General features: G+C 42.9%; 1 protein-coding gene across 1 annotated transcript in view; it reads left to right on the forward strand.

Annotated features, from left to right (window-relative positions):
- Positions 1 to 274: 274 nt before the first annotated feature.
- The window catches only part of LOC104546740 (delta-sarcoglycan-like), a 38,622-nt gene continuing 13,919 nt past the window's right edge, over positions 275 to 24,977 (forward strand). The window contains exons 1-2 of the mRNA XM_010192206.1: positions 275 to 329; positions 5,490 to 5,562. Of these exons, the coding sequence (XP_010190508.1) occupies positions 275 to 329; positions 5,490 to 5,562 (128 nt within the window). The remainder of the gene's footprint in view (positions 330 to 5,489; positions 5,563 to 24,977) is intronic.

Raw genomic sequence — 24,977 nt, forward strand, 5'->3', positions numbered from 1 at the left:
AGATCAGCCAGCTTCACATTTGTATGAAGAAGGGTAGTGCTCTCAAAAGCACTTTTCAACAGGAGATGTGCACATACAGAACATGATGCTTCTGCTTTGTTTCAATGCATAACTGGGATTAAAATACCTCCTGGTTTTATGCTGTGTTTTGGATTCATGTCGTAGAGTGAGATGATTGCCAAAAGCTCAGCCCACTGGCTCTTTTTGTTGCATCCATGTTGGAAACAGCGAGGGCAGCTTGTTGTGCCAGGTACGTGCTCTGCAGCGAGAGAGGATGGCGTCTTCCCATGCAAGAGCTGGTGCTGTTCGGGAGATGCAGCAGCCCCATGGTACTGGGGGTTCCTGTGGTGGGTGCGGATGGGAAGAGGGAGATGAGAGGAGGCCCAGCAGCTGGATTTAGCTCCAGCAACTTGCACTGGTCCAAACTGCAACCAGGCTTGTCCACTGGATGTGGCAGTAGGCTTCTAAGAAACCGCTGGCGCCAGAGAAAATGCAAACCCAAACTCTGAAATTAATCCATAAATGTTCCCTTCCCTAGGACTCCTGTTTTTTATTGAAGTGAACACATACAGAGGTCTTTGACATTTGTGCCCACACACCTTACGTACTAGAAGGGAAAACAAAACTCCGCTCTTTGAGTGAATCTTTATGGTGATTCAAAACACTTTAGGTAGACCCTGTCATATGCTTTATAAGTTCCTGACTGATTGTGTGGAATTAAGTTATTGGGCAGAGAACCAGCTAATGGAAACACATTGATGGAATCATTTTTGAGGGACATTAAATGGAACTTAAAATAAAGCTGAAATGGCTTTATGGATTTTTCAGTCAAACTGTTTATGAACGTTTATCGGTGGTAAATTACAGAGTGTCAGAAGAGGGAATCAGTAGGTATGGCTTTTAATAGAAGTCGCACTGATATAATACTGTGAGAAAGAATAATTTATTGCCTAGGGATGTACAGTATAGTATGTTTAAATACAAATTATATGATTGTTTTCTCTTAACTGTCTTTGGCTGATGACAGGTAAGTTACCCTTATCAGCGACAGAAAGTCTCATAAGATGAAAAATAAATGTTTTCAGTATTTTGCAATGAAATAGAAATTTTATATAATGCATTTTTCATGGTAGATAGCAAATGTTTTAATAATAGATAATTCAGGAAGCAGGAGCCATGTTGTACAATAATAAATGTAATTTATTTTTCCTTTACACTCAGTAAAGGGAGAAGAGGGGTATAGTAGCTTTGATTGAGAAGGGAGATTGCAGCAGCTAAGTCTTGAACTGGTGGAGCTGTGCATTAATAACATTTGCCAAAACACATCGTTCTTCAGGTAGAGGACAGGAAAAATAAGACTAGGGGAGTGCAAGACTAGCAGGCACTTTCTGGTCTTGCATTTCTTGTCCTACTTTTAGGGACCTACCCCACATCTTATGATTTTTTCAAATCTGTTAGATTGTTTGTCCCATCTACTCTAACTGAAAAGCTCCTCCCACTTTTGCTCCTCTTTTGGCTAGAAATTATCTACTTTTCTTCCCAAATGTATTTGAGACCAGTTTATTGCTACTTGCTCTCATGTCAACATTGGCCTATAGCCAGTAGTTCTTTTTCCTTCTTGTTCTTTATCCTCATAATGTATTTATACATAGCATTCATATCCTTCCTTAACCATCATGCTGCTAAACTAAAAAGCCAAGTTCTTCCCATCTTCTTTTGTAAGACAGACTTTTTCTGTTCCTGCAGTCATGACAATATTTCCTCTCTGTACACTTTCCTCACTGGGGATGAGCTGGGGGCTACATAATAGTTCAAGGATTCACTGATAATTCTTAAAATAATGTGATTTTTCTTTATGTTCATGTTAGACTTGCCTCTTGCCTTTCAACTTAAAGTCACATTAGCCTTCCTTTTGGCCCTGTCCCTCTGCCATGAATCATGAGCAGCGCTCAGCCTTTACCAGGGGCATCTCCATCTGGGGAGCATCCAGAATGGAGCAGAAATTCTTGCTACTTTGTAAACACATGACCTTGGACTTCGTATTTTTAAATTTCACCCTCTCTCTCTTCTTGCACTCCCTAAGGTCAAACATTTGTTTCTTCATGGCATTCCAGTCCTCTGCTGAGCCAGAATAGCCCAATTCAGTGTCAACAGCACATTTCCCTCAGATTTTCCTTCTCTTTTTTTGCCAAAGCCTTTAGTAAAACCACTAAGTGAGGTCACTTCCTCCAGCCCAATGGCTTCACTTTCAACACAGTCCAACACTGATGCTATCACAGCCTGGCTGGGGACTCCCATAGTGGCCAAGAGCCAGACTTTGACACAAATATCCAGTGTAGCTGAATGCGTCCAAGGCAGTCATTCCCATTGAGGGACACCACAGGAGCTGGTGATCCCCTGGGCAGAGCCCCAGGCTCCACAGTGTGGAAGAGAGGGGGCTGGTGACAGTGGGTACATTTGAGGTATACACATTTCTAGTGGCACAAGAAAGGAGACGATGGTTATTTACTCTTTTTCGCAGTCTAAGGCAGAACAGGCATCCAGTGAAATCATCAGGCAGCAGGTTGAAACCAAAGGAAGAACTTCTCCAGAGCGTTTAATTCATCTGTGAGCTCTTTGCTACAGAAATGGGGACACTTAAAATGATAATTAGGTGAGGTGAGGAAAGCTTACCAGTGTCTCCCCAGTGGCTGGGTGACACGGCCAGCTCAAGCTGTCCCTCAGCTGCTGACAGCCCGAGTCAAGGAAGGGATGTCTCAGCCCTGGTCCTCAGCATCCCCTCATGACTGCTGGCCCACTCAGTGACAGGGACAGATGACCCTGTGGGAGATCTTAAAACAGAATAATAAGAAATGATAATGTCAAGGCAGGAAGCCTTATCAAGGCAGGTAGCGTTCACTCCTAATTCACATCAAAGGAGAGAAACAGAAGGACTTGGAAATCTCAGTCCTGTTCCCAGTGCATAAGAGACTCTTCCATAGATCTGGGAATAAAGGAGACAGGAAAAGATGATTTAAGAACTGTGTGTAAGGAAAGGAAAACAAGGAGATGGAGGAAAGAAATAGCAGGACTTTTTATTTGCAGCCTACCTGAAATGACTGTGTTGGACACTTTACTGGCTTTGTTTCCAAAGTTGCTCCATGCATTTAAATTAAATAATGAAAGCCTGGAAAACCCCAGCTTATTAGAAATACACTAAAGTTTCTCCTTATTCTGCAGGCATTTCTGATTACTTGCAGATCGTGATTTTGGGCTTTGCATAACTTAAGTAGCTGGCTTAAAGTGTGTAAAAATGAATTAAAATTACCAGTATAAAGTTACCATTTAAGCAAAAGAGGTGGAAAGAGTACAAGGATATCTATGAGCACCTCTCCAGCTTCCTCATCTTCCTCCCCTCAAAAATAATTGTTTTATTATGCGGATAAGTACAGGTTGCGTTTTTTGCTAAGTTTCATTGCAAAGCTAATAGCCAAGGCAATTGGGTGGATAAGCAGAGACTTAAATCATTTGGAAGCTGTTGAGAGAGGACAGATCAGATAATAATAACCTTCATGGCTGACAAGTTACAGCTGCTTGTGACAACTTGTAGTGATGAAGGCTTATAGTAAAATTAAGAGCTAAATATCTGTGTTGTGCCATAGGATCAATTTCAATTCCCAAGTATAAAGCTTCATACTTTAGACTGCTTTTATCATCTTTGAGATTACTTTGTTTTTCTTGAGGTTGTAAAGGAGTTGAGGTTTTTTTATAAATGTCAGAGTGCTTATTTTCATTCTGATGCTTTTTCTTTAACTCAGTGGGACAGCTGAGTTAATTTGTTTCAGTGCAAAGAAAGTGTTCTCTTATTGAAGCCACAGGTGTTTCTCTCTTGCAACAGAAGTTACAGAGGAATGTTGTATTAACGTGTTTTGTGTTATCTCAGAACATTTTGTATTCTGTAGTGGTGACTTCCAGACTGCATATAGGTAGCAACTATAATAGCACGCATTAAGAGGCATCTCAGACAGCGTATGTAAAAGGTTTCCTCAGGATCTGTAGTTTGCATCAGTAGCTTTATCCAAGAAGAAATTAAAGAAATAAAAAATGCCGCTGCTGCTATTTGCATGCTGGTGCTGAAATTGCTGTGATGAATACAGATAATGAATGACTAATGGCTCACAACACATCTGAACACAAAACTGCAGGTCTGAATTTAAGAATATAGGTCATGCTTGCTCACTAGGTAAGCAGCTATGTATTAGAGAGCACGAATATGAATTTCTAATACACTGCTGTGTGTCAGGCAGTTAATACCATTCTAAGCTATGTTTTAACTGGAAGTTTCAATGAGAATGAGACAGTGATGTTCTGCAGCGTGGGGCATCAGTGACAGCACCTGGGGACTCCTGTGTCCCAACAGAGTATTTTAAAAGTGGAGTGGGTTCAGAAGAGAGCATTGAGAAGTCCAGAAATTGTGCTTCATGGTAAATGATTCAGAAAGCCATCACTTTTCAGAGAATCAAAGAGAAAGGTGGGGTTGTTGGGTCACTGTTGGTAACTACCTACAGAAGATTCACTGGCTGAAAGCTGAGGTGAGGTCAGTTCAGATTAGACCCACATTTCTAAATTAGAACAATTAGTGGAGAGGCTCACCAGAGGATGGTGTGAGCTGGCTTTGGCTTAAAACAGTGAAACTGAGGAAGCACATCTTTCTAGAGACACAGCATGGCTTGGTCAGGACTATGGACCTGAGGCAGGGATGGCTGGGTGAAGTAGCCCAGCCTGGGCTAGACAGGTGGCCACAGAAGAGGACTGCAGTGACCTGGAGCTTAGGAAAGCTCCTCACATTACCCAGTTTACAGCTCATGATCTAAAAACACTCAGCAAATGGGGATAGCGCTGCCTTCCCCACCATCTGTAAGAGAGGAGAGAAATGAGCAGAAGTTAAATGACTTCTGGATCAGACATCAAACCGACGGCTGGGCTGGGACTAGAGCAGCATTTGCTGCCTGTCTGTGCTGCATCAGGTGGATTCCTCCCTGCTTTTGCTCAGGCAGGAGCACAGCCTGACCTGACTTCTGCAGTCATTGAGCCAAAATTTGTTTTTCTCCTTTGAGTATCTCTCAGGGCCCAGCAAAAGAAATAATTTCATGACATGCATCGAGTTCATCAGTGAGGAGTGCAGCTGGATTTGATGCCTGGTTACCAAGGGGGATCTTTTCCAAGCTCCCTGCAGCAGTTGTGTCGGCAAACACTTCCCACAGTCAGGGCGCAAGCAGCTGCTTTTACAGCCAGAAGTGCAGTTTCCAGGCAAATCTCAGTTATTATTGAGGCAACCGATTTCAGATGATCAAAGTCTGGCTTTTCCTGGGGACAGAAGGGATGTGTGCAAGAGAGAAATGGGGTCAGGCGATGGGTTAAATTGCACCTAGGTATGATTTGACAATCAATCCCCTGATAACAGCTTATAATGTTTACAATTTGTCTTCTGTTTTGTTTTGTGATTTCAGGAGCAGAAGGCACAGTGTTCCCTAAATCTATAGAAACTCCCAATGTCAGGGCAGACCCCTTCAAGGAACTAAGGTAAACTTTGGAATATGGTTTAACGGTAACTCAGTGACGCCTTGTTGGAGTTGTGCGTTCTGCTGGGCATCATCGCTGCTTTTGCATAAGAGCTTGGGGGTTTACTTTGAAGGCATCACCAAGGAGATGCCATGGAAGAGAAGGGACCTGCTGTGTTTACATGTAACGTGATGGAGCTAAGGGCAAGCACAGGTCAGGAGAGCAGAGTTTCTCCTCTGTAACACGCTCTGCTTACTCTCAGCCATTTAAAAGAAATAAAGAAATTTTTCTTGGTTGTGCAGGGAGGTACTGGAGTCCGTGCTGAATCACAGGGAGTAGCAGCAGGCAAAAGGATAATGCTCGCCAGCATTATCAGTCTTGCAGAAATACAAACCCTCCCTGGCCTATCCAGGGCCTGGCTGTGCGTCATGTAACTGCTGACACTCGCAGAGCTGCCAATTGCCAACAGCAATGGATTGGGAGGGAATAAACAGCACAGCTCCTGAGAACCAGCTTTGCCATCAAGCTAAAGCTGGGCAATATATTTATTTAAAACAAAATGTGGCACTGCATTAGGTTAGTTTGGATAACTAGTCTCTGAAAAGAGACTAATCTTATGACCTAATAAGTTATTGATTGAGGCTCCTGGTATGTTCTGACCAAGAAAGCTGTAGGGATGAAGCAGTCTTCAGACAGCTCAAGTTGTGCATGAGCGCTGCAGATTTGCTGCAGATGCACCACGATGAGAGAGGACCTCTCATTAACTCTCTCTGCTCCGATGCCATGGATAGTTATGGCCCAGCTAGACCACCGTGGATGATGGAGAATATCCTGGCTGCCTTCCCTTGGGCCTGTCGCTATCTTTCAGTTTCTCTCTGGAAACGCTCTAATTGTTCCCATTTTGCACTCTGGGGATCATACATCAGACATCAGACAAGTGCAGTGGTGGTGTGATTCAGTTTGTTATGAAAGCTCATTCTCTTTCTTCATGCAGTGATTTTACCCTGGCTTGTGGTTTCCCCAGTCATGGTATACTTCCTTTAAAAAAAGAGGAAGCAGAGGCCTTTGCTCAGCCTGACAGGGCAGCTCCAAGGTCTGCGGTGGCGCAGAGCACACGTACCCTCCGTTTCTCTGGGCAGAGCAAGCAATCCAGTTAGAGGGGTGGGTGGATTTGTGGGTGAGGTTCAGGTGACAACAGCTTTCTGGCACAGCCCACCTTTGCTGTCATTTCCAGGAATAAAATATCAAGATCATGGTTAAAATATCCAACAGCAACTAAGTAACTTACAAAACCAGGTCCCATTTTCAGTAGTGCAAGAGAAAGGCAAGATTTATGTCCAACATTGCAGTTACTTGGGACTTTTCTAAACATGGGAGGAGAATTTAATCCAAGTAAGTGTAGGGTGTCATATTAGTGGGAACAAATGTGAATTAAAATGGCCTTAATCTGATTGGGTATGCTTCCATTCCAAAGAGAGTGAAGCTAAATTGAAATGAATTAATGGCAGTATCCATGCAAGAGGTTGATTCAGTATATTTGATCTGCTTTAAATTCATGTTGCTATTTCACTTGTTTCATGTGGAGAGCTGTTAGATAACTGACTTTCTGTGAAATTAATGGACTGTGAGAAAAAAATCCTGTAAAAATCTGGTGGGTTTTTTTTCTATTTTTCAGAGAAATAATTGCATAGAATTTACTTTGGGGGGGGGAGGGAGAAAGACCCACAAGGTCCTAAAACATTTTGTGTGCTTCTGGAAATTTTATCTTGGCAAAAATAATTTTTTTCCACGCCCCTGAGAAGAAAAGTAGTGCTGTGTTGAGAAAGCAAGGTTTCCCGAGAGCAGATGCTCTATTCCTCCACAAACCAAGAAGGATCCATCTCTCTCTCTATGTGTCGGAGCACTGGCTGCTTCTTAGGTAAAATGGTGCCTTTTGGGTGTAGTACAGAGTTCATAGGGGAAATAATCTCACTCTGGGGGGATGTTTTTTGTCACCTTCCTATTTTGATAGCAATGTGTGTGTGCATAAGAAGGGTGTGGACTTGTTGGAGCGAGTTCAGAGGAGGGCCATGAAGATGATGAGAGGGCTTGAACGCCTCCTTTATGAAGAGAGGCTGAGAGTTGGGATTGTTCAGCCTGGAGAAGAGAAGGCTCTGGGGAGACCTTATAGCAACCTTCCAGTACTTAAAGGGGGCCTACAGGAAAGGTGGTGAGGGACTCTTTATCAAGGAGTGTAGTGATAGGACAAGGGGTAACAGTTTTAAACTGAAAGAGGGTAGATTTATATCAGATACTAGTAAGAAATTCTTTACTGTGAGAGCAGTGAGGCACTGGCACAGGTTGCCCAGAGAAGTTGTGGATGCTCTCTCTCTCTCTGGAAGTGTTCAGGGTCACTGAACACTGATGACATTTTGGGCAACCTGGTCTAGCAGAAGGCATCCCAGCCCATGACAAGGAGTTTGAAACCAGATGATCTTTAAGGTCCCTTCCAGCCCAAACCATTCTGTGATTCTGTTATTCTCTGATAAGGCATCCATTTGGCCTATTCAAGAAGGTGCTGCAGTGAAAGGGGACTGAATGAGATGGCAGCTTATGGGTCCCGAGCTGTCACACACTGCTAGGAAAGCAGCACTGTAGACATACACTCAGTAGCTGGCTTGACTTTCGAAGACCTTTTTCTGTAATAAATAGTGCAGACTTTCGTTCCCCCTTAGGCTCAAGTTCTCGGGGTGGGAAAGTGCACATTCAGCTATTGCAGGCTGTCACCAGACACCACCAACCTCTGTCACTCTTCCTAGACCAAATGGTTACGATTAGTTACATGTTTTATCCGTTTGCTCTTTTCAGTACCATACAGACTCCCACTTTTTTGTCAGGAGACTTCAAAATAAGGTGACAGCGACTGTCACTGTCGGAAAGAGAGGAGGCCAACTGCTCCTGTCACCACTGGGAGTCAGACCATCTGTATGTCTTCTTCCCCTTCCTCCTCTCCTTAACAGGCAGACCGATTTCACCTGCAACATACACACTGTGCCATCGTGCCAACCATCTCTATTTCTTTCCTTCTTTTCTTCCCATCTCCCAAAGGCCCCCAGTCTTGCTCATGTATCACAAAGACTGACACACGTTCTTAACAGACTTTGTGTGCCCATTTAGCTGACAAACGGTCTTTGGTTCATAGAGCCTAATTCATTTATTAGTTACTGAGACTCTACAAGGTAGTCACCATCCTGGAGAACAGACAAGGTGTGGCCCTCTTTTCCAAGCGCTTTTTTTAAATCACTTGTTTGCAATGGTTTAGTTGGAGAAAATTCAGATGACAATATGTGTGTAGTTTTTCCTGCTAGCATTGGTTTGGTGCTTGTTTGAACCAGGTCTGGATTTTGCTGCTGAGTCTTCTCTGGAGGTGCTCTCCCATGCTGCCGACAGACTCGTGTGTCCTAAACCAATCCTATTCAGCATCAGTTCTAGCGGAAATGCCAGAGCTCATAAATGTCTTGTTTAGTGCAGGGTGTTATTAACTGTTCATGTTTCCTATTTGGGATCTAGAATATTCTTCAATAATGAATTAAGACATAGAGATAGTTACAGATCTATTTGATACACTTCTGTGAACGTTTCCTTATTTTTATTTATTTAAAGTAATTTTAGACTCTTGAAAGTTTTAGGAGTTGTTCATTGGGCTCTAAACTGGTCGAAAACAGTAAAAAGGAAAGCAAACAATTCAAATTATTTTCAAATTCTTGGAATGCTTAATTGCCATTCAGTATCATCCCAAAATAGTATAGGGGGAGGGCTTGGGAGATTTGTTTGGACATTGAAGTATTTGTACTCATCTGCATTGACTCTTTTTAATGCAGGTTAGTGTATTTGACACATGATAATGTGATTGCCTATGTCTAAAAGTTGAATTTAAGATGCACTTTTCTCACTGGATTGTTTTAGTAGCACTTGGGTAACTTGGTAAGAGCCTGTCTTGAGAGCAACTCCTTGACACTGGCAGGAATCGCCTTCCTTCCTCTATTTGTCTACTTCCAAAAGGCAAATATATGCCAAGGAGACTAACAAAATCAGCGCTTTCAGTGCCACTGACACATCCTCCGAGGTGAGAGATAAGGGCTAGATTAGCCAATGAGCCAGGAGGAAGGCAAATAATTGAGGGAGAGGGGATTAAAAAGTGAGTGATCCAATATAAGAAAAATTATCAGGAGGATGATGTTAAACTGCTATGTGCTGGAAGCTGGGAGGGCGTACACTGGTTGGGAGCTGTATATTGGTGTCCATCCTGGGCTCCTGGTGGGAGCAGGTCCCTGGTCTCGGAACAAGCTTCAATGCCCTCCTGCTGGCCAGGTCGTGCTGGGCAGATGCACTTGGAGCAAGGAAACCTGGTTTAGGGCATTGCTGTACCCAGAGTTAAATAAAAAGAAATCAAACAGCGTGAAATTCACTCCATGAGGGGCAAGCACACACCTGGAATTCATCCACAATTATTGTAGGTTAAAAATGCAGTAAACTGCTCATCCAAGGCTGGGAAACCAAGGGATGACTGTTTTTCCTGTAATGCACAAATATAGTTAAGTGAGAATTAATCCCTTGGGCGTGAAGGGGTAATTTTTGACCAAAGTTAATTATGAAGCACTGAAAGTACCAAATGGCAGATGAAATGTACTTGCAGCTTGATTTTATTAGTGCAATTCTACCTTACCATGTACTGTACTGAACTATCCAAATAGTCCAAGTGAGACCTATTGTAACAAAAAGCAATTTAAATATAGTGCTCAGCTAATGTAACAATACCCGTTTTGCAAAACAATAATTCTTGCTGAATTAAGGTTTCTCTCAGCTGTGTTTCACAAGGCAACAGAGACATTTTGAGTAAGTATGAACACAAATAACGTTTCTGTCTAAACCCCATTATGGTAATGGAGATTAAAAGAACAAAAGTTTGAGGAAATGCAAAAAATGAATGGTATGAAAGAGGAAGTAATTGGTGGGAAATGGAAGTCACTTGTAAAGGCCCCTGAAACAGTGTTTAGTTTACAGCAAAGACTTGGGGATTCCTGTGAGGTGTCAGCAAGGGAAAAGTGGTCAATGTAGCCTTGGATCCATCCAGCTGGTGTTATTTTCAGATTGATTTACCAGAAAGGATGCAATTCTTTTCTCTGTTATACCAGCACAATCCCAATAATTTTGGTAGTCCTACCGGTTTAAGGACAACAGACTTTTGCCTTGGGGTGAGCTTTACTTTCCACATTGCAACAACTATAACTATCTTCCTGTGACACAGATGGGTTGGATTTATATGACTATCTCCTCTAAAGTTAACACCTACCTATTAGCGTACAACTAAAACGAGAGAACAGGTTCCTGGTTTCTGAACTTCAGGCTAATTTAAGTGGGCTCTGATGAGTTTCTTTTGAATGGCAGAGATCCTCATCACTCTCCACTTTCTAATCTAGGAGACCACATCTGATCTAACAATTTTCCTGTGACAGCTAAAGCTTCCTGAAGTGCTTGCTGTTGGATGAGACTTTCTCAGAGCAGAATTCACACTGATTTCATAGCCATGGCCACTTGGCTTTAGCCTTTCTGCCTGTTGACAGCCCTTCAAAGCTGCTGCCTGCTCATCTGCTATAGAAGACAAGTCACAGCCCTCTCAAATCAAAGACAGTCTTCTCCATAGACTTCTTCTGGGCAATGTATTAAGATCTCTTCTTTATACCATTGGATATAAGGCTTGGAGTTAAGGATGGAGTTGATTGCCTGGGCTTTCCATCTGTTGTAGTGTTTCTATTGCAAAGAAGAGGAGAAGGGGGTTGCTGTTCCCTTTCCTTACCCCAGCAAATCTTAATGGCCTTCACCTCTTTCACACCCAGCACCAGAAAGGGAAGATTCAGCTCTTGGTGTCCTTTCCTTCCCTGTTTTTAGCAGGTGAAGCCTACATGTGGCTCAGATGCTCAGGAGACACGTCTGGGATATGGCAGAGGTGTTGACAGAGCTTTGCTGATTTATCCCAGCTGGATAAATCATGGCCCTGCCCCATCCGTGGTGCTGCTAATAGGATCTGTCCATAGACAGGCAGATCCTCTTCAAAGAGGGCTAATGGACGGTGCAAGCAGGATTGGCAGGAAGAGGAGTTTGGCATGAAGTTGTTTTGAACACAATGTATTGCTGAAGATAGGCTTAAGCTAGGGAAAAAAGACAAAGCAGTGACCTGCAGTGGGGTGCATGGCTCTGCCCAGATGCACTCGTGTCCCCTGCGCTGCAGGAACATGTGGGTGCCAGAGCTACCTGGTGCTTTGAGTTAAAACAGCAGAGTGGGAATAGGGAGGTTAGGGGGCAGATTTCTAAACAAAATCACTGCCAAATGGCATAGCCTGTGAGATAGAGAGCAGTGGAAATATTCCTTTCATTTGGTGTCTGGTGGAAGGAAACACAAGACTTCTCTTCTTCTGCTTATAATTAAGCAGCATAATTGCAACCGGAGCAATGGCTTCAGACAGGGACCAGTTTAACTTTTCCTGAGCCCTGGATAGAATACGACAGCCTGGTTCATTGTTCTCTCCCTGCATTTATTCTGTAGGTGTTTCCTAATGCAAACAGCCTTTTTCTGGGAGATACTAATCATCAGTCCTGACTGTTTTCTCAGATTGAATATCTCTGTTGTATCCAAGATCTGTATCCTGCCTAGGTGTGTTGTGCCCGGGACTGTCATTAGCTTTCAACAGCAGAATATGTCTTTCTCCGTCGTCAGAGCATTCATCTAACCTTTGAGTGCTGCTCACAAAGGTGTACGAACCAAAACTCCATTGGGACTTGAGAGAAACTGTATCGGTGTGACTGTACAGTCAGACATGCACATATATCCATCTGAATAACAAAAATATGAGCCTTTTTTGCTTTTTTTTAACTCCCTATGCAGCACACCACTAACCTTGAGTAGAAAATAGATGCTAATAAATGCAAGATCTTAAAAATGTGAATTATAGCCATTTCACACTCCATGGCAGGCTCACACTGGTGAAATGGCTTAATACTTAATTACAATGCTTGTCCTTCTCTCAAGTGCAGATGACATTCCTCAGATAGATTTTGCAATGACATCTGTGGAAATAAGTTGTGAAACTAATTAGTTATTCATATAACACAGAATATTGACTATGCACTGATTAAAAGGATGTGGTGACACATCTAACATGATGTATCTGTCTAGTAGGTTAGTCTGCTCCCCGAGGGTGTATTTTCTGGAAGGTCTTACAGAAAATGATGAAAATAACCTTTAGCCTCTAGAATGCAGATGTTTATAGAAAATGTTGCCTTTCATTTACATTTTGATAATGATTAAGGAGGGCTGCCACGTTCTGGAGTGACACATCTTGCTGCTTGTGCCCTGGGCGGGATACCAGCTCTGCAGGCTCCAAGGACCATTTTTGGGGTGTTGACTGTAATAGGATCTGCAGGTTATCGACTAAGTGCAGCCTTAAATGCCCTAAAAGCAATCATTAGAGAGCTACCCAGAGAGAAGGGCGGGCAAATAAGTGTTTTCTTCAGTGCAAGCTGGGCGGCACATGTACCTTGCGGCAGAGTCAGGGTCATGCTGCTGCTATGCTGGAAAGTTGGGGGATGCTGCACCGTGAATCAGCTGGTGTGCAGGTCTGGGATGTGGCATTCATAATGCTCTGTGAGAGGCTCAATAACTATTGTTTTATCATAACATTTGTACTTAAGATAGAGCTATTTGTACCAGGGATATTGAGCATGAAATATAGAAGTAAATAGAAAGGTGGCAAAGAAAGCACCTTACCCGTCTATCACTGTGATCCCAGTCCTTTGCAAATACTGTGATATTTAGGATGTAATCGTGTTCAAAATGACTGAGCAGCTCAGAAGAGAAGGAGATTTTCCTTTGAACGTTGTTCTTATCTTAAAGAAATGAGAGGAATGTAATCCACTGAGCGCCATGTTTGCTTTTGGGCAGAAAAATACATGGTATTCTTTAATACTTCTCTCTATCCCTTTATACTTCTCTCCAGCTGTGAATCTCGCATTTCTAAAACCCCAAGTGAAGAGAAAAGCAGACAAAATCAAAATCTTTGCCTCACTCAACACTCAGCACCTGCTTTTAAGACAGGACCATCTCCCCTCTGAGTCTTTGCAGATGAGCCTGGGAGCCCGCTGGCAAACAGCTCCCCGCAGCCATGCAGAGCCCGGCACAGGACCTGCAGCCAGGGTTTTGCCTCCTGAAGAGCAGCAGTTTCAGCCCAGCTTCCTTAAAAATCGAGTGTTCTACACATAACCTGCTGCAAAATAGGGAAGGACAGTTGAGGTGCTTTCCTGCCAGAGTGAGAAGTTCCTCAGGGTTTGTTTCTCACTGCTGTCTGCTGATGCCAGAGGTTTGGCTGTGTGAAGGCAGTAATATTTAGTGTGAGGGAGCTAGACAAGCCCACTGTGATTAAAAAGGGCATTTTTACAAATACACTAATTGCACTTCAGACTGTAGTCAAGAATCAATAGCTGTTGCATAACCATATTAAAGAGAGGAGAAAAATGTGTCCATGACTGTAATGGGATCCTTTATTTTGAAAGCAGTATTTTGTATACTCATTAAGAGAAATCATAAATATTCACTGTGCCTACAGAATCTTTATTCTGAATTTATGTTTCCTGTGGAATAGAGTTGTTTTCTCTAGGCCAAACAGAAGTAGCTATGTAGTTTCCTCATGACTTGATTTTATCTTCTTAATGTGCGATGGCTGCTGCTCTACTCCTCATGTGTATTTTGCAGTATGAATTTATCCCGTGGGTTATTGTGGCAACTCTGGATGTTTTGAATAGTAATAATTTCCAACCAAATAGCATTGCTGAGTTCATACTAAAGGAATGTCGCTCCCTGTTCCCGAATGGTGTTTGGACTCAGCTCTGCCTCTTGGTGCGGAGACAGCACATGGCTCATGAGAACCCCTTTCTAAATAGGATCCAGCAGCCAAACCCATGTCCCTCTTTGGGGATCCCTGCACAACCTATAGTTGCTCCCCTGGTCTCTACTTCATCTCAAAGGATAATAATACATTATTAGTGTGTGAGCATTAGCTGCATGCTTTCTGGGCTCAGCAGTGAGTTGACTCAGCAGTGTTGGACTGGAGATGGTCAATGACCCATCTTGCACCTTTTGCACACTCATGTCAGGAGGAAATGGAAATGTAGAAGCTGCTTGTGCTGGCAGCACAGGCAGAAGCTGGCAAGTCCTTCCTCTTTCTCTTCTCCATCTGAGTAAAGTTGAGAGCCTGTGGACTTCACCACCTCATTTCCAAATTCTGCTGACACTTCTGGAGCTGGCAGCCCCTTTCTCTGGTTCCGAGGTGAGTTGGCATCACTGAAAAGAGCAGCATTTTTTTGAGGCCAAACATGTGAAAGCACCGTATTAAAAGTGGAGCACTGCTGGTTTGAAAGGCAAAGTGACAGCCGCCACTTCATCCATCAGCAGAGGTGGCTGCTCTAAATATGTGCCTTGGTACATACACACATCTTTGCTGGCAGGTAAAATAATACCGTGTTTCACTTCAGATCCTCAAGGACATTCTGTCCTTGGATAGAAGCAGCCAAACTTATAAGTGCGTGTTTCATATGGTGTCATGGGACTTAGGGGCCACGCTGGGGATGAGGAAGAAGAAATGTGATTTCAATGCAGTAATAGCCAAAAAGCAGGTGAGTGGCTCCGAGAAAGCCTGAAAAACAAGTTCAGAAATACAGCTCAGTTCTCTAGAGAGATGGAGCAGATCTCCCAGGGGTGGGCAGTAGCTGCAGAAGGAGAGGAGCTTTCCCTTGGGTTAGGATAACGTGAGCGGGTGTTGGGCTCTCGGGACCCTCCTGGCAGATGAAATTCAGCTGCAGTTCTCCGTTTCTTGTGTTGAGTTGACCTTGGTTCATGAGTTTTCTCTTGCTTTTCATGGTACAAAATAGAAAAACACATTTTCTTCCTTTTTGCCTGGCTTCATGTCATTAAGGACGATTGTGGAAGGCTGGCTGAGGACATGTTATAAAGTGAGACAGGGGAATAAAGCAAGAAAGTAAACCAAAAAAACCCCAAACTTAGGCCATCAAGGATCATAAAAGAGGTTGTAAAGCAGAGGGGAAATGGCTTCCTGGTGAGTTGGAGAACAGCTGAGAGGGCTGGATAATGAGAGGATGTGCTGCTGTAAGGAGATGTTCCCTGCCAGTGAACTCAGGGAAAATCTGCTTATATTTGATATAATAAGAGCAGAAAGCAAGACACAAAGGGTTTATGCTGCTCGTGCTGAACTGTGTGGCAGTGATAAAAATATGTCATGTCCTGTCCACTTCCTTAAGTATTAACATTTTAAAAGACAGAAAGAAGTAAAATGTCAATTTATTTTTTTTTTTATTAAGGATTTGGTATCTTAACTTTAATGAAGGAGTAATAAATATAAATGGATATTAATGGAAGGTTATTAGAGCTGTTCATTTTGATAGAAAATATGCAGTATCTTCTCGTGCAATGCCAGAGGTTAAAGATTATTATTGCTTCCCAAGGTTTCTGAAATTAAATTCTCTCTCTTATGACCCACAAGGTATGATTGAAAATGTGTGCATGTGAAATGGTTTGTAATAAATTCATATTGCAATAAAAGTCTCTTTAGAAAAACAGGGTATCTTACATGAATCAGCTGAGCAGCTGTGTCTAAAGATGGAAGCTTTTTTATAAACCTGAAAAATTTCATTTTGGAAATGCAAGTGCTGCCAGAATGATCACTTGGAAAGCACAGAGAAACTTGTGAAAAGGTCCTGACCTTTCAGCCGGTGCCTGAAACCCAGAGTTCGCTGGGTTAAAAACTACTTGACGTCAACAGGCTTTTATCTTGTTTATACGTTTCTAATTAATTACAAATTACATTTCTGACAGAGCTTTTTAGGGTACAAAAATTAAGTCCTTCGTAATTACTGATCATTTCTATCTAAAGCCTCCAAACCTCAGATACCCCCAGCACCAGATAATCAGTTCCTGTTCCCACGGGGCAGAAGGAACCATGCTAGAGGCACAGTGGAAAAAGGCAGTGCCAGCCATGCTGTGCCAAGAGGTTTGGACAGTGGGTTTCTGCTCCTTGCCAAATCTAAAGCTTTAGGTATGTGTCGTACTGCATGGCTTAATTCACTAACATTTTTTGAAGAAACTTTGGTAATGTGGATTACCAGCGCAGTTTTGGTGATTAGAATTAATAGGATAAATCACGTAGACAGTGCTTTGCCTTTATTCAAAAAAAAGTTCCCATATGAAGTCATGAGGAAATGATGCCCTTACACAGCACGTTGTGGCCCTTGTGTTCACTTCTGTATAATTTGCTTCAAGTTAATAAGGTCATGTGAACACAGTGTATGTGTTTCTGCATGAGCTGCACATCTGAAATAGCCCAGGTCCTGGATCCAGCCCTAGGATCTGGTGGCTGCCTTAGCATGGGACTTGGTCCATCTGTGCCCTGGATACTTCATTAAAAGCTCAGGTTTTGCTATATGAGATCAAATTGAATATATCAGTAAGAGAGTAATTTGTCATTTGCTTAGGCTCAGTTCCTCATCTCCATCATCGGTTCATGCCTCATTCTTTGGGAAAAAAAAAAAAAGTCTTACTGAAAACATCAAGGGCGATACAGCTAAAGAGAGTGGAAAATGGAACATTAAATCTCTCCTAGTCCTTTCCTGCTCTGTCCTGCTTAGCATGTGACAAATTTTCTAAAACGGCTGCTAAATATGTTGATTTTATGAGTTCTCAGTTGAGCAGTGGGGTATCATTTAATCTCTCCATCCACTGGCATTGTTCTGAACAGTGAGAGAGGACCAAGCGATGACTTTGTCAGAACATTTTGTCGAGCTCTGAGGTGCATGGCATTCAAGCAATGTCACAGCAGGAGTCTAAATCTATGAGTCTAGAGGTTAGTTACAGATAGATAGAATAAATCAAGCAATAAAGGATGCCTATAAAAAAGGATGCTGCCTCTTAAATGAAGACACTTTAGAGTTCATCATAAACCTCTGACATATATTCAGTCACTCTGCCTGCTGTCACAGTTTGAAATATATTTCAAGGTGCCTGCATATTTTATGCTGTAACCTCTAATAAATACATGCACATTTTCAATGATGTTGCATCATACCTTGTGAACTGATGTGACTTGAAAGGGGAAGCGGTGGCAATGCAATGGGAGTTGTACAGGCAGAGGTGCTCAGATACACTTTAAAAGCGTTTCTCTGACTCACGCCGTATGTCAAAGTGTCTGTGCTGTACCAAAGTGAGGGCTGGTTTCATAATCGTCTCTTTGAGGAAGCTTTCCTCTAGCTGGGTGCCAGTTCTCTGTTTCTGAGCAAAGCAAAGCACATACTATTTCCTTAATGTCTGGCCTTCCTAGTCCAGGCCATGGTAGGTTACAGCACTGGTTAGTGTGACCGGACTATTCCACAATAGATTACATCACTTTTTTTAAGATCTGAATTTCCAGAAAAAAAAAGTATATATACAAAAGAAACATCATTGGCTGTGCTTTTACTTATTAACTTCCAAGGTCTAGGCTAAAATTTTGTCAGAGCTACCAAATACTTGCATATAATGCTTCGCTTGCTCTCAAGTAGAGATTATGGTTCTTTTGAAAGAATGATTGTAAGAGTTTTGCAGGACCAGTCCTTAAAATTGACCATCCTTTAATTTGTAGTAGCTGTCAGGAATCAACTGTGTGGCATTGATTTATGGAGCTATCCAGGCCACTTCTACAGAGCTTCCTTCTTTTCAGAGATGAGTGTTCTAGGAAGCTGCTAGTATATGTGTTATCCATCAGGACCTGTCAGCCACTCTCCATATGGTTTGCTGCAGTCAGAAAAATGCAAAATTCTTCTTAAAAGTGTAATTTTCTGCAATTCACCAAGTGCACTTTCTGAAAGAGAGATTCACAGTGAAGCAGCGCAGGCAATAATTATTTTTAGTCAGTATTTCCAAAAGTAACTTAAGACGTTTGAGCACCTAATTTAAGAGATTCATTTTTTAATAATGCTTGATTTTTCAGAGTATGATGGTCCATACTGTATAAATATCAATGGGTCACGAGGTGGTCATTTTAAAAAAACAGTGTTGGGCAATTCTGGCATTTTCTACTTCGTTAAAAAGAAAGGAACTCAGGAAAAAAAAAAGCTGATACTTTAAGTGCTTTTGGCCACTATAAGAATGTGCAGAGTTTGCAGATCTGACTCAGCTATGGATCTACTTTCAGTGAAAGGTTAGAGACACAGAGACTGGGATGATCAGTTATTGCACGAGGATAGTATGATGTATCCCTGTGGAATGCCACTAAACTTCTTCTCATAAAAGACCATGCAATCTTGACTTCAAAACATGTCAGAATTACCATGTTTTTTTAACAGGTCTAAGCATGTATGTAAAAGTACTATAAGTAGTAAGGGAAAGGTGATACATTGCACTTTTTTCATTTACTTATCTGTTTTCTTTTGGCATTGAAGTTACTATAATGCCAAAGTCTGAAGAGTTTAATATATGTGAATTGGGGACTTTGGATAGTGTACAATGTGTATGGACAGGTCATTTCAATCTTACTCTCCATCTGAATAATTATCCTGGATGGTAGAACAGCTATTTTTCATTCCAAACCTTAATTTCTATCCCCAAACCATGGAGACAGTGAGGCTGTTGCGTTTTTCAGGGTTGTAACTTTGAGTGATCTGTGGGTGATGCTAAATTTGACCACATGTAAATTCCATTCTTCTGTGAAGGCCCTGATCACTGGGGAGTTAATGAAGCTGCATGCGGGCGGACAACGAGCACACCACGCCGCGCTATTGAGCAAGTCACTCAGAAATACTCTGGCAGCTTTGCCATTAGCTCAGCTCAGCTTTTCCTGCTGTGCACTCTGCTAATATAAAAATATTCCTGAGCTGCTTTTATATGTACTCAGGCCATCAGCATGTGTTTCTACTTTTTTCCCGAAACTCTACCACTTCTTATATTGAAACAGGAGAGTTTAGAGCGATTTGAGTTCTATTTCTGTATTCACAGCACGAAGAACAAAGAGAGCAAGAGCTGGATGTCAGAGTCACAGGACAAGCTGCATCCATCAGCTCCTTACCCTTTTGGGGTGGGATACCAAAGGTCTCCCATTTCCACACCAAATGCCGTGACAGCCCCTGGTGCACAAAGCATAACACTGTAGAAGTAACCACGCTGGCTTTGGCACTGGAAGAGGCACAGCCCAGGTACCTGGCAGCTTCGCATGGGATGATTTGGCCTCCCATGTTGTGTGTTGCTCGATGTAGAAATGTTCTCAGTGCATCAGCCGTGCCTGCTCTGCAGGTCTAACTGAGCTCAAGAGCTGATGTTCCTGTTCCTCAACAGTAAGTGTGCACAGCACAAGTGTGACTGTCCCCACTCATAGCTTTGAAATCTCCAGCAGCAGAAAGGACTGGTAAATTTGCCTCAGAAGAGTTCACGGTCTCATTTGCCAAGCCCAGTGCCTATAGTGTAGCCTAGTTCACTCTCTCAGTGGAAAGCAAATAGAAAAATCATTTTCACAGTGCCCAGCAATGTTTATCTTCCAGGTTGGCTGGCCTACAGTGACATTAGTGTCCCCAGAGCTTCTGAACTTAATCATTTCCAGTTGCTGCTTGCCTGCTTGAAGCAGTTCTAGTCCACCCTCCAGTGGGTTCTTCCTGCCAGTCACTATGGGAACAGCAATCAAAGCTCATATTTATGGCTCCATAGATGTCCAAGGTCACAGAGCACTGGTCTAGTGGGAACAATTAAAACAAGCATGTCCAGTTATATCTCTTTAAGCTCTCCCCACGTTATACCTCTAACTAGAGCAGTAAAGTTAAAGCAGCATGACTGTCAGGATGTGAGTGCTTTATAAAGGATAGCCATTAGAGGAGATAAAGATACTCTGTATACTGTCATTTGTAGAAGCTTCCTAGGAGTGTAGTCAGCACTGCTGGGTAGAACCTGTCCCCAGGTTTGACTCCATGTCCCCACTGCCAGAGCTGCCCTGCACCCAGGCAGGCATTTGGCGTTCCCGCTGGAGGAGCTGGGCTCTCTGCAGGCTGCGGAAAGGCAGAGCCAACCTCATCCACCACGAATGCTGCTGGGTTGCAGTTGTTTGAACTCTTTTGAAGAGGCAGAGTACGTTTATACTCTGGGTTGTGTGGTTTCTGTGGTTTTTCCGTGACCACTCCATTACTGTCATCACCTATAAACCAAAAATTGCAAATGTTCGTTTTTATGGTAACAGCAAATGTTGTTTATACCTGATGACTTGCTCTATAGCCATATACAGCAAAGAATGCTATGAGAATCATTGGAATAAGATGGAGGGAAGATCTGCATTGAACTAACTTAATATCTGAGGGACAGAGAAGTAATTCTTTTGCAATTTCCAAGAGGCAGCTGTCTCCCTCTCGCCTCCTGTTTATGCCAGAGTCAGGTTCTGTTGAGAAACCTGTGTGATAGGACTCATGATCCCATTGTCTGTGTTTTATGGAGTTCAGGGGTGAAATAGATAGCATACCACATTAATGCTCAAGGAAAGGGACCTAAGAATGAAAATCATTCAGGCCAGAAGATCCAGCAGCAGATCCTGCATGAGGATAAGATTCAGTTACCTCCCTTACGTGGAATGGGCACAGGAAGGTGCAACACCAGAATTTTTAAAACAGGGTAGCAGACATGTAAACATCTTCACAAATCTCCAGTCTTTTCTAGTGGTCCTGTTATTTAAATATTTTCCCTTCCAATTCACAGCTTGGGTAACCAGAGCACTAATATTTTCCGACATGGAATTAGTTCCTAGATGCCCTAGATGTAACCAGTTCTTACTGTAGACAGTGTAGACAGGGAAGGAGATAGTTCTTGCTCCTAACTGTGTCCTGAGCAAACAAGAAAAGACAAAAGGAGACAGGGCACGACACGGTGAAATGTTCCTGTGTGACCTGGTCTGGTGATCCTGCTCTGGCAGGGGTTGGACTGGATGAGCTTTCAAGGTCCCTTCCAACTCCTGAGATTCTGTGATTCTGTGAAACGATCTTTCTGGTTGTGTACAGCAGTACAAGGTAGAAAAGTCAGGTTAACTCCCAGGCCATTGCCTCTCCAGCACTTCTAAATTGCTTTGAAAAACAAATATTCACTGCCACAATAAACTGGGATGCTGGGATGTCATACGGATGTGAGAGCAGCAGCTCAAAAAACACCAAACTTCCCATTTTGAAGCTTTGGACTCCCAGTATTGTTGGTTGTTGGTTCTTCACCTTCCTGAATCGCAGACAAGTCTTGATAAATGTGTGGATCCAACTTGAAAAGTTCTGTTTTGCTTTCTGGACAACCTTTAAGTCTGACCATGAGAAATTAATGGAAACATTGAGAAAATCTGTGAGTCATTAGTGTTGAGAACATTCCTTACCTGTCTTGAAAAGAGGGGGACAGGAGGTAACTGGCTTCAAGTGCCTCCTCCCTACTAAGGAAAATCCTCTGAAGGAAATTGCCTCCTGTATTTCTGTGATACAGATATGTAGATTTCTCTGAGCTCCGTATGGCAGGTTTGCTATTCAGTGTCAAAACAAGAGATCTTTTAGGTTGACTCATTCCAGTGTTTTATGCCAGTAGTGACTCTGGGTAATGTTAGCAAGCGGGTAGTGGTACTGGTTTGGACTGGGAGGTCCAGTGTTGGACGTGGCTCCTCAGTGTGGTGCATGGACATGACACGAATGTCCTCATTTCCTTGGGGCCACCAAGTGAAGGCTGGATTCACTGTTCTGGAACAGGAATTACCTGCTCCTGGATGCTGGGACATGAGGGTCCTCATGTTGGCGAGTGTCAGGAGGAAGGAGCCAGGCTCTTCTCTGTCATAGCCAATGCCAGGATAAGGGGCAATGGGAGCAAGCTGGAGCATAGGAGGTTCAACCTGAACATGAGGCAAAACTTCTTTACTGTGAGGGTGACAGAGCATGGCCCAGGCTGCCCAGAGAGGTTGTGGAGTCTCCTTCTCTGGAGACATTCAAAACCCACCTGGACGTGTTCCTGTGTGACCTGGTCTGGTGATCCTGCTCTGGCAGGGGTTGGACTGGATGAGCTTTCAAGGTTCCTTTCAACTCCTGATATTCTGTGATTCTGTGAGGGTGTTACAAAGAATGCTGAATTTCGGTGCTCCCCGTGCTAGGTGTGTGATGGGCCAGCCTTAGCACATAGCCCTTCTTTGTCTGTGGGGAGCGTGTGACATTTGGAAACCTGGCAGAGTGTCAGCTTTGAATGGTAGAAATCAAGACATCTCATGTAGTTTTTGCTTGAAAGAACAGGAACACACCAACATTTTAGGGAGACAAAACATACCCTAACTTCTGCCCTGCCTGGCTTGGTGGTGGTTTTTGTTACCAACACAGATGAAGACTGTGGTAGTAATTTTCACCAGGAAGGCTTTAGCAGTAGTGGCCACCCACATAAAATTGTCCATATTCCACATCCACTGGAGAAACCCAGAGTTTAAGTTCTTGCATGTTTTATTTTCACTCCTTCTGCCTACCAAGCAGATAATCTATAAATAGTGTTAGTACGGCTGCTGAGAGATACCATGAGGGTGCAGGCAATTCAGAAAAAGCAAGGAATTCCAGGGGAATAAATATTACACCTTAAAGCTTTGATTGTTGTTGGTTTCGAAGGCAATAAAATAGCCACAATTATTTATTCTCTTGCAGTGTTTCTTCATTATTATTATTATTACTATTTTGTTTGGCTAGGCAAAGGAAGAATTAAGGTTGATTTTAAGGTCCAATTTCCTTTCCCATGTCATGTTTCCAAGGTAACTCTATTGACTCCTTTTAAAGACAGGAGTTGAGAAGTCAGTGGGGTTACCTCTGTGTACCTGGGGGCAATCCCACCACACAAGCCCATCTGGTGAAGTTCCTCATGGAGGTAACAGCTCAGGGCCATGCTCTGCCATGGAGGTGGCAGTCTGTTATCAGGTTTTCAGACAAGTTGGCTTGGGTACTAGGAGAAATCAGCAGCAAAGAGCTGCCTGTGTCACTGTGTTGGGAATAATGACTCCTCCTGAGCCAACCCCACCACTGCTGTACTGCAATAAACCCAGGGAGCACTGGATGCGCTCGCCCATGGTCACAAAGATTCATCAGGGGCTGCAAATCGAATTCCTGTGCTTCAGCCAGAGCCAGTCCTCCTACCTGCCTGCTTCTCTTTTTAAAATCAAAATAAAATAGGGTGAAACGAAATGAAATTGCCAGCTGAAAACCTGTTCTGTGAAGTGGTTTATGCCACAGAGTGGTCTGGAGGCTTTTCTGACATCAGTTCATTATTTTTTTTTAAATCCATTTCATTTCACCTCCATTTGACCTCTTCCATTAGCAGCTGTAATTGTCTTTTTGTTATCTGCTAAAAAGTCATATAAGGGAGGTTATTACAGTCAAAATGCAGACTTGCCCAAGGAAAGATGGAAGAAACCTCATGAAAGTCAAGAAATGCTGAACTTTCTCTCATTTTGCTGTGCTTGACCCAAGGAGCTGGAAAACAGATTTCTGTACCTTAAAACAAACAAGATCAACAACCTGCAGCATGGATGCCAGTGATAACACAGTGGCACATATCAGGTAGCATAAGGAGAGCCAAGAGAAGGGATCACAGCTTCTTGAGACAAACAAGTGTGAGCAGTAGTGCCTTGTAGCTCCCAGTTCCCACCAGGTCCAGGTGGAGCAGGACAGGGATGTTGCTGCCCCACGCAGAGGTGGGTTCATGCCAATATGGTCATCTCCCAGCACATCGTGAATTGCCACCACCGGGCTCAGCCTCTCTTTTAGTTAAGAAAAATATCATCTAGCATCTCTCTGTTGAAAGATTGCCAAACATTACCTTAAAATGTGTGTTTTACTCGGGAGCGATTATGTGCATAAGATACACAGAAAACAGTTTCATTTTTAGTTGAAGATAAATTGATGCTAAGAATTTGCAAAACATCTTATTCCCAGAATTAAAGTAGTCCCTTTGGAGATATCTCTATACTCTCTTTTTCAGCAAGTTGGGTTGTTTTTTTTTGTTTCCTGATCTCTTTCTCTCTCTGCTCCATTCCTCCCTCCACCCACCCACACAATCCCTTCATTTTCTTCTCTGCGCCATTTCCCAACCTATTTCCCTTTGCATATTTGAAAGGAAGAAATTAGTTGGAAATCTCAAATAGCTTTCAGATCTTCAGTTCTAGACTATCAAAGAGCTTTGAGACTTATTTCTTCAAAAACTCCTCATCCCTCCCGTTGCCCTGCCAAACTCCTCAGTGCTGAAATGGCAGCAGCTCAGAACGGGTCATGCAGAAAAGCACTGGCCCCCTCTCTCAGCCTCCATCCTCAGCAGTCTTGCCTGTTCCTTGACTTTCGTTCGG

This window comes from Mesitornis unicolor, unplaced genomic scaffold (genome assembly GCF_000695765.1).
Source record: "Mesitornis unicolor isolate BGI_N332 unplaced genomic scaffold, ASM69576v1 scaffold2169, whole genome shotgun sequence".
NCBI lineage: Eukaryota > Metazoa > Chordata > Aves > Mesitornithiformes > Mesitornithidae > Mesitornis > Mesitornis unicolor.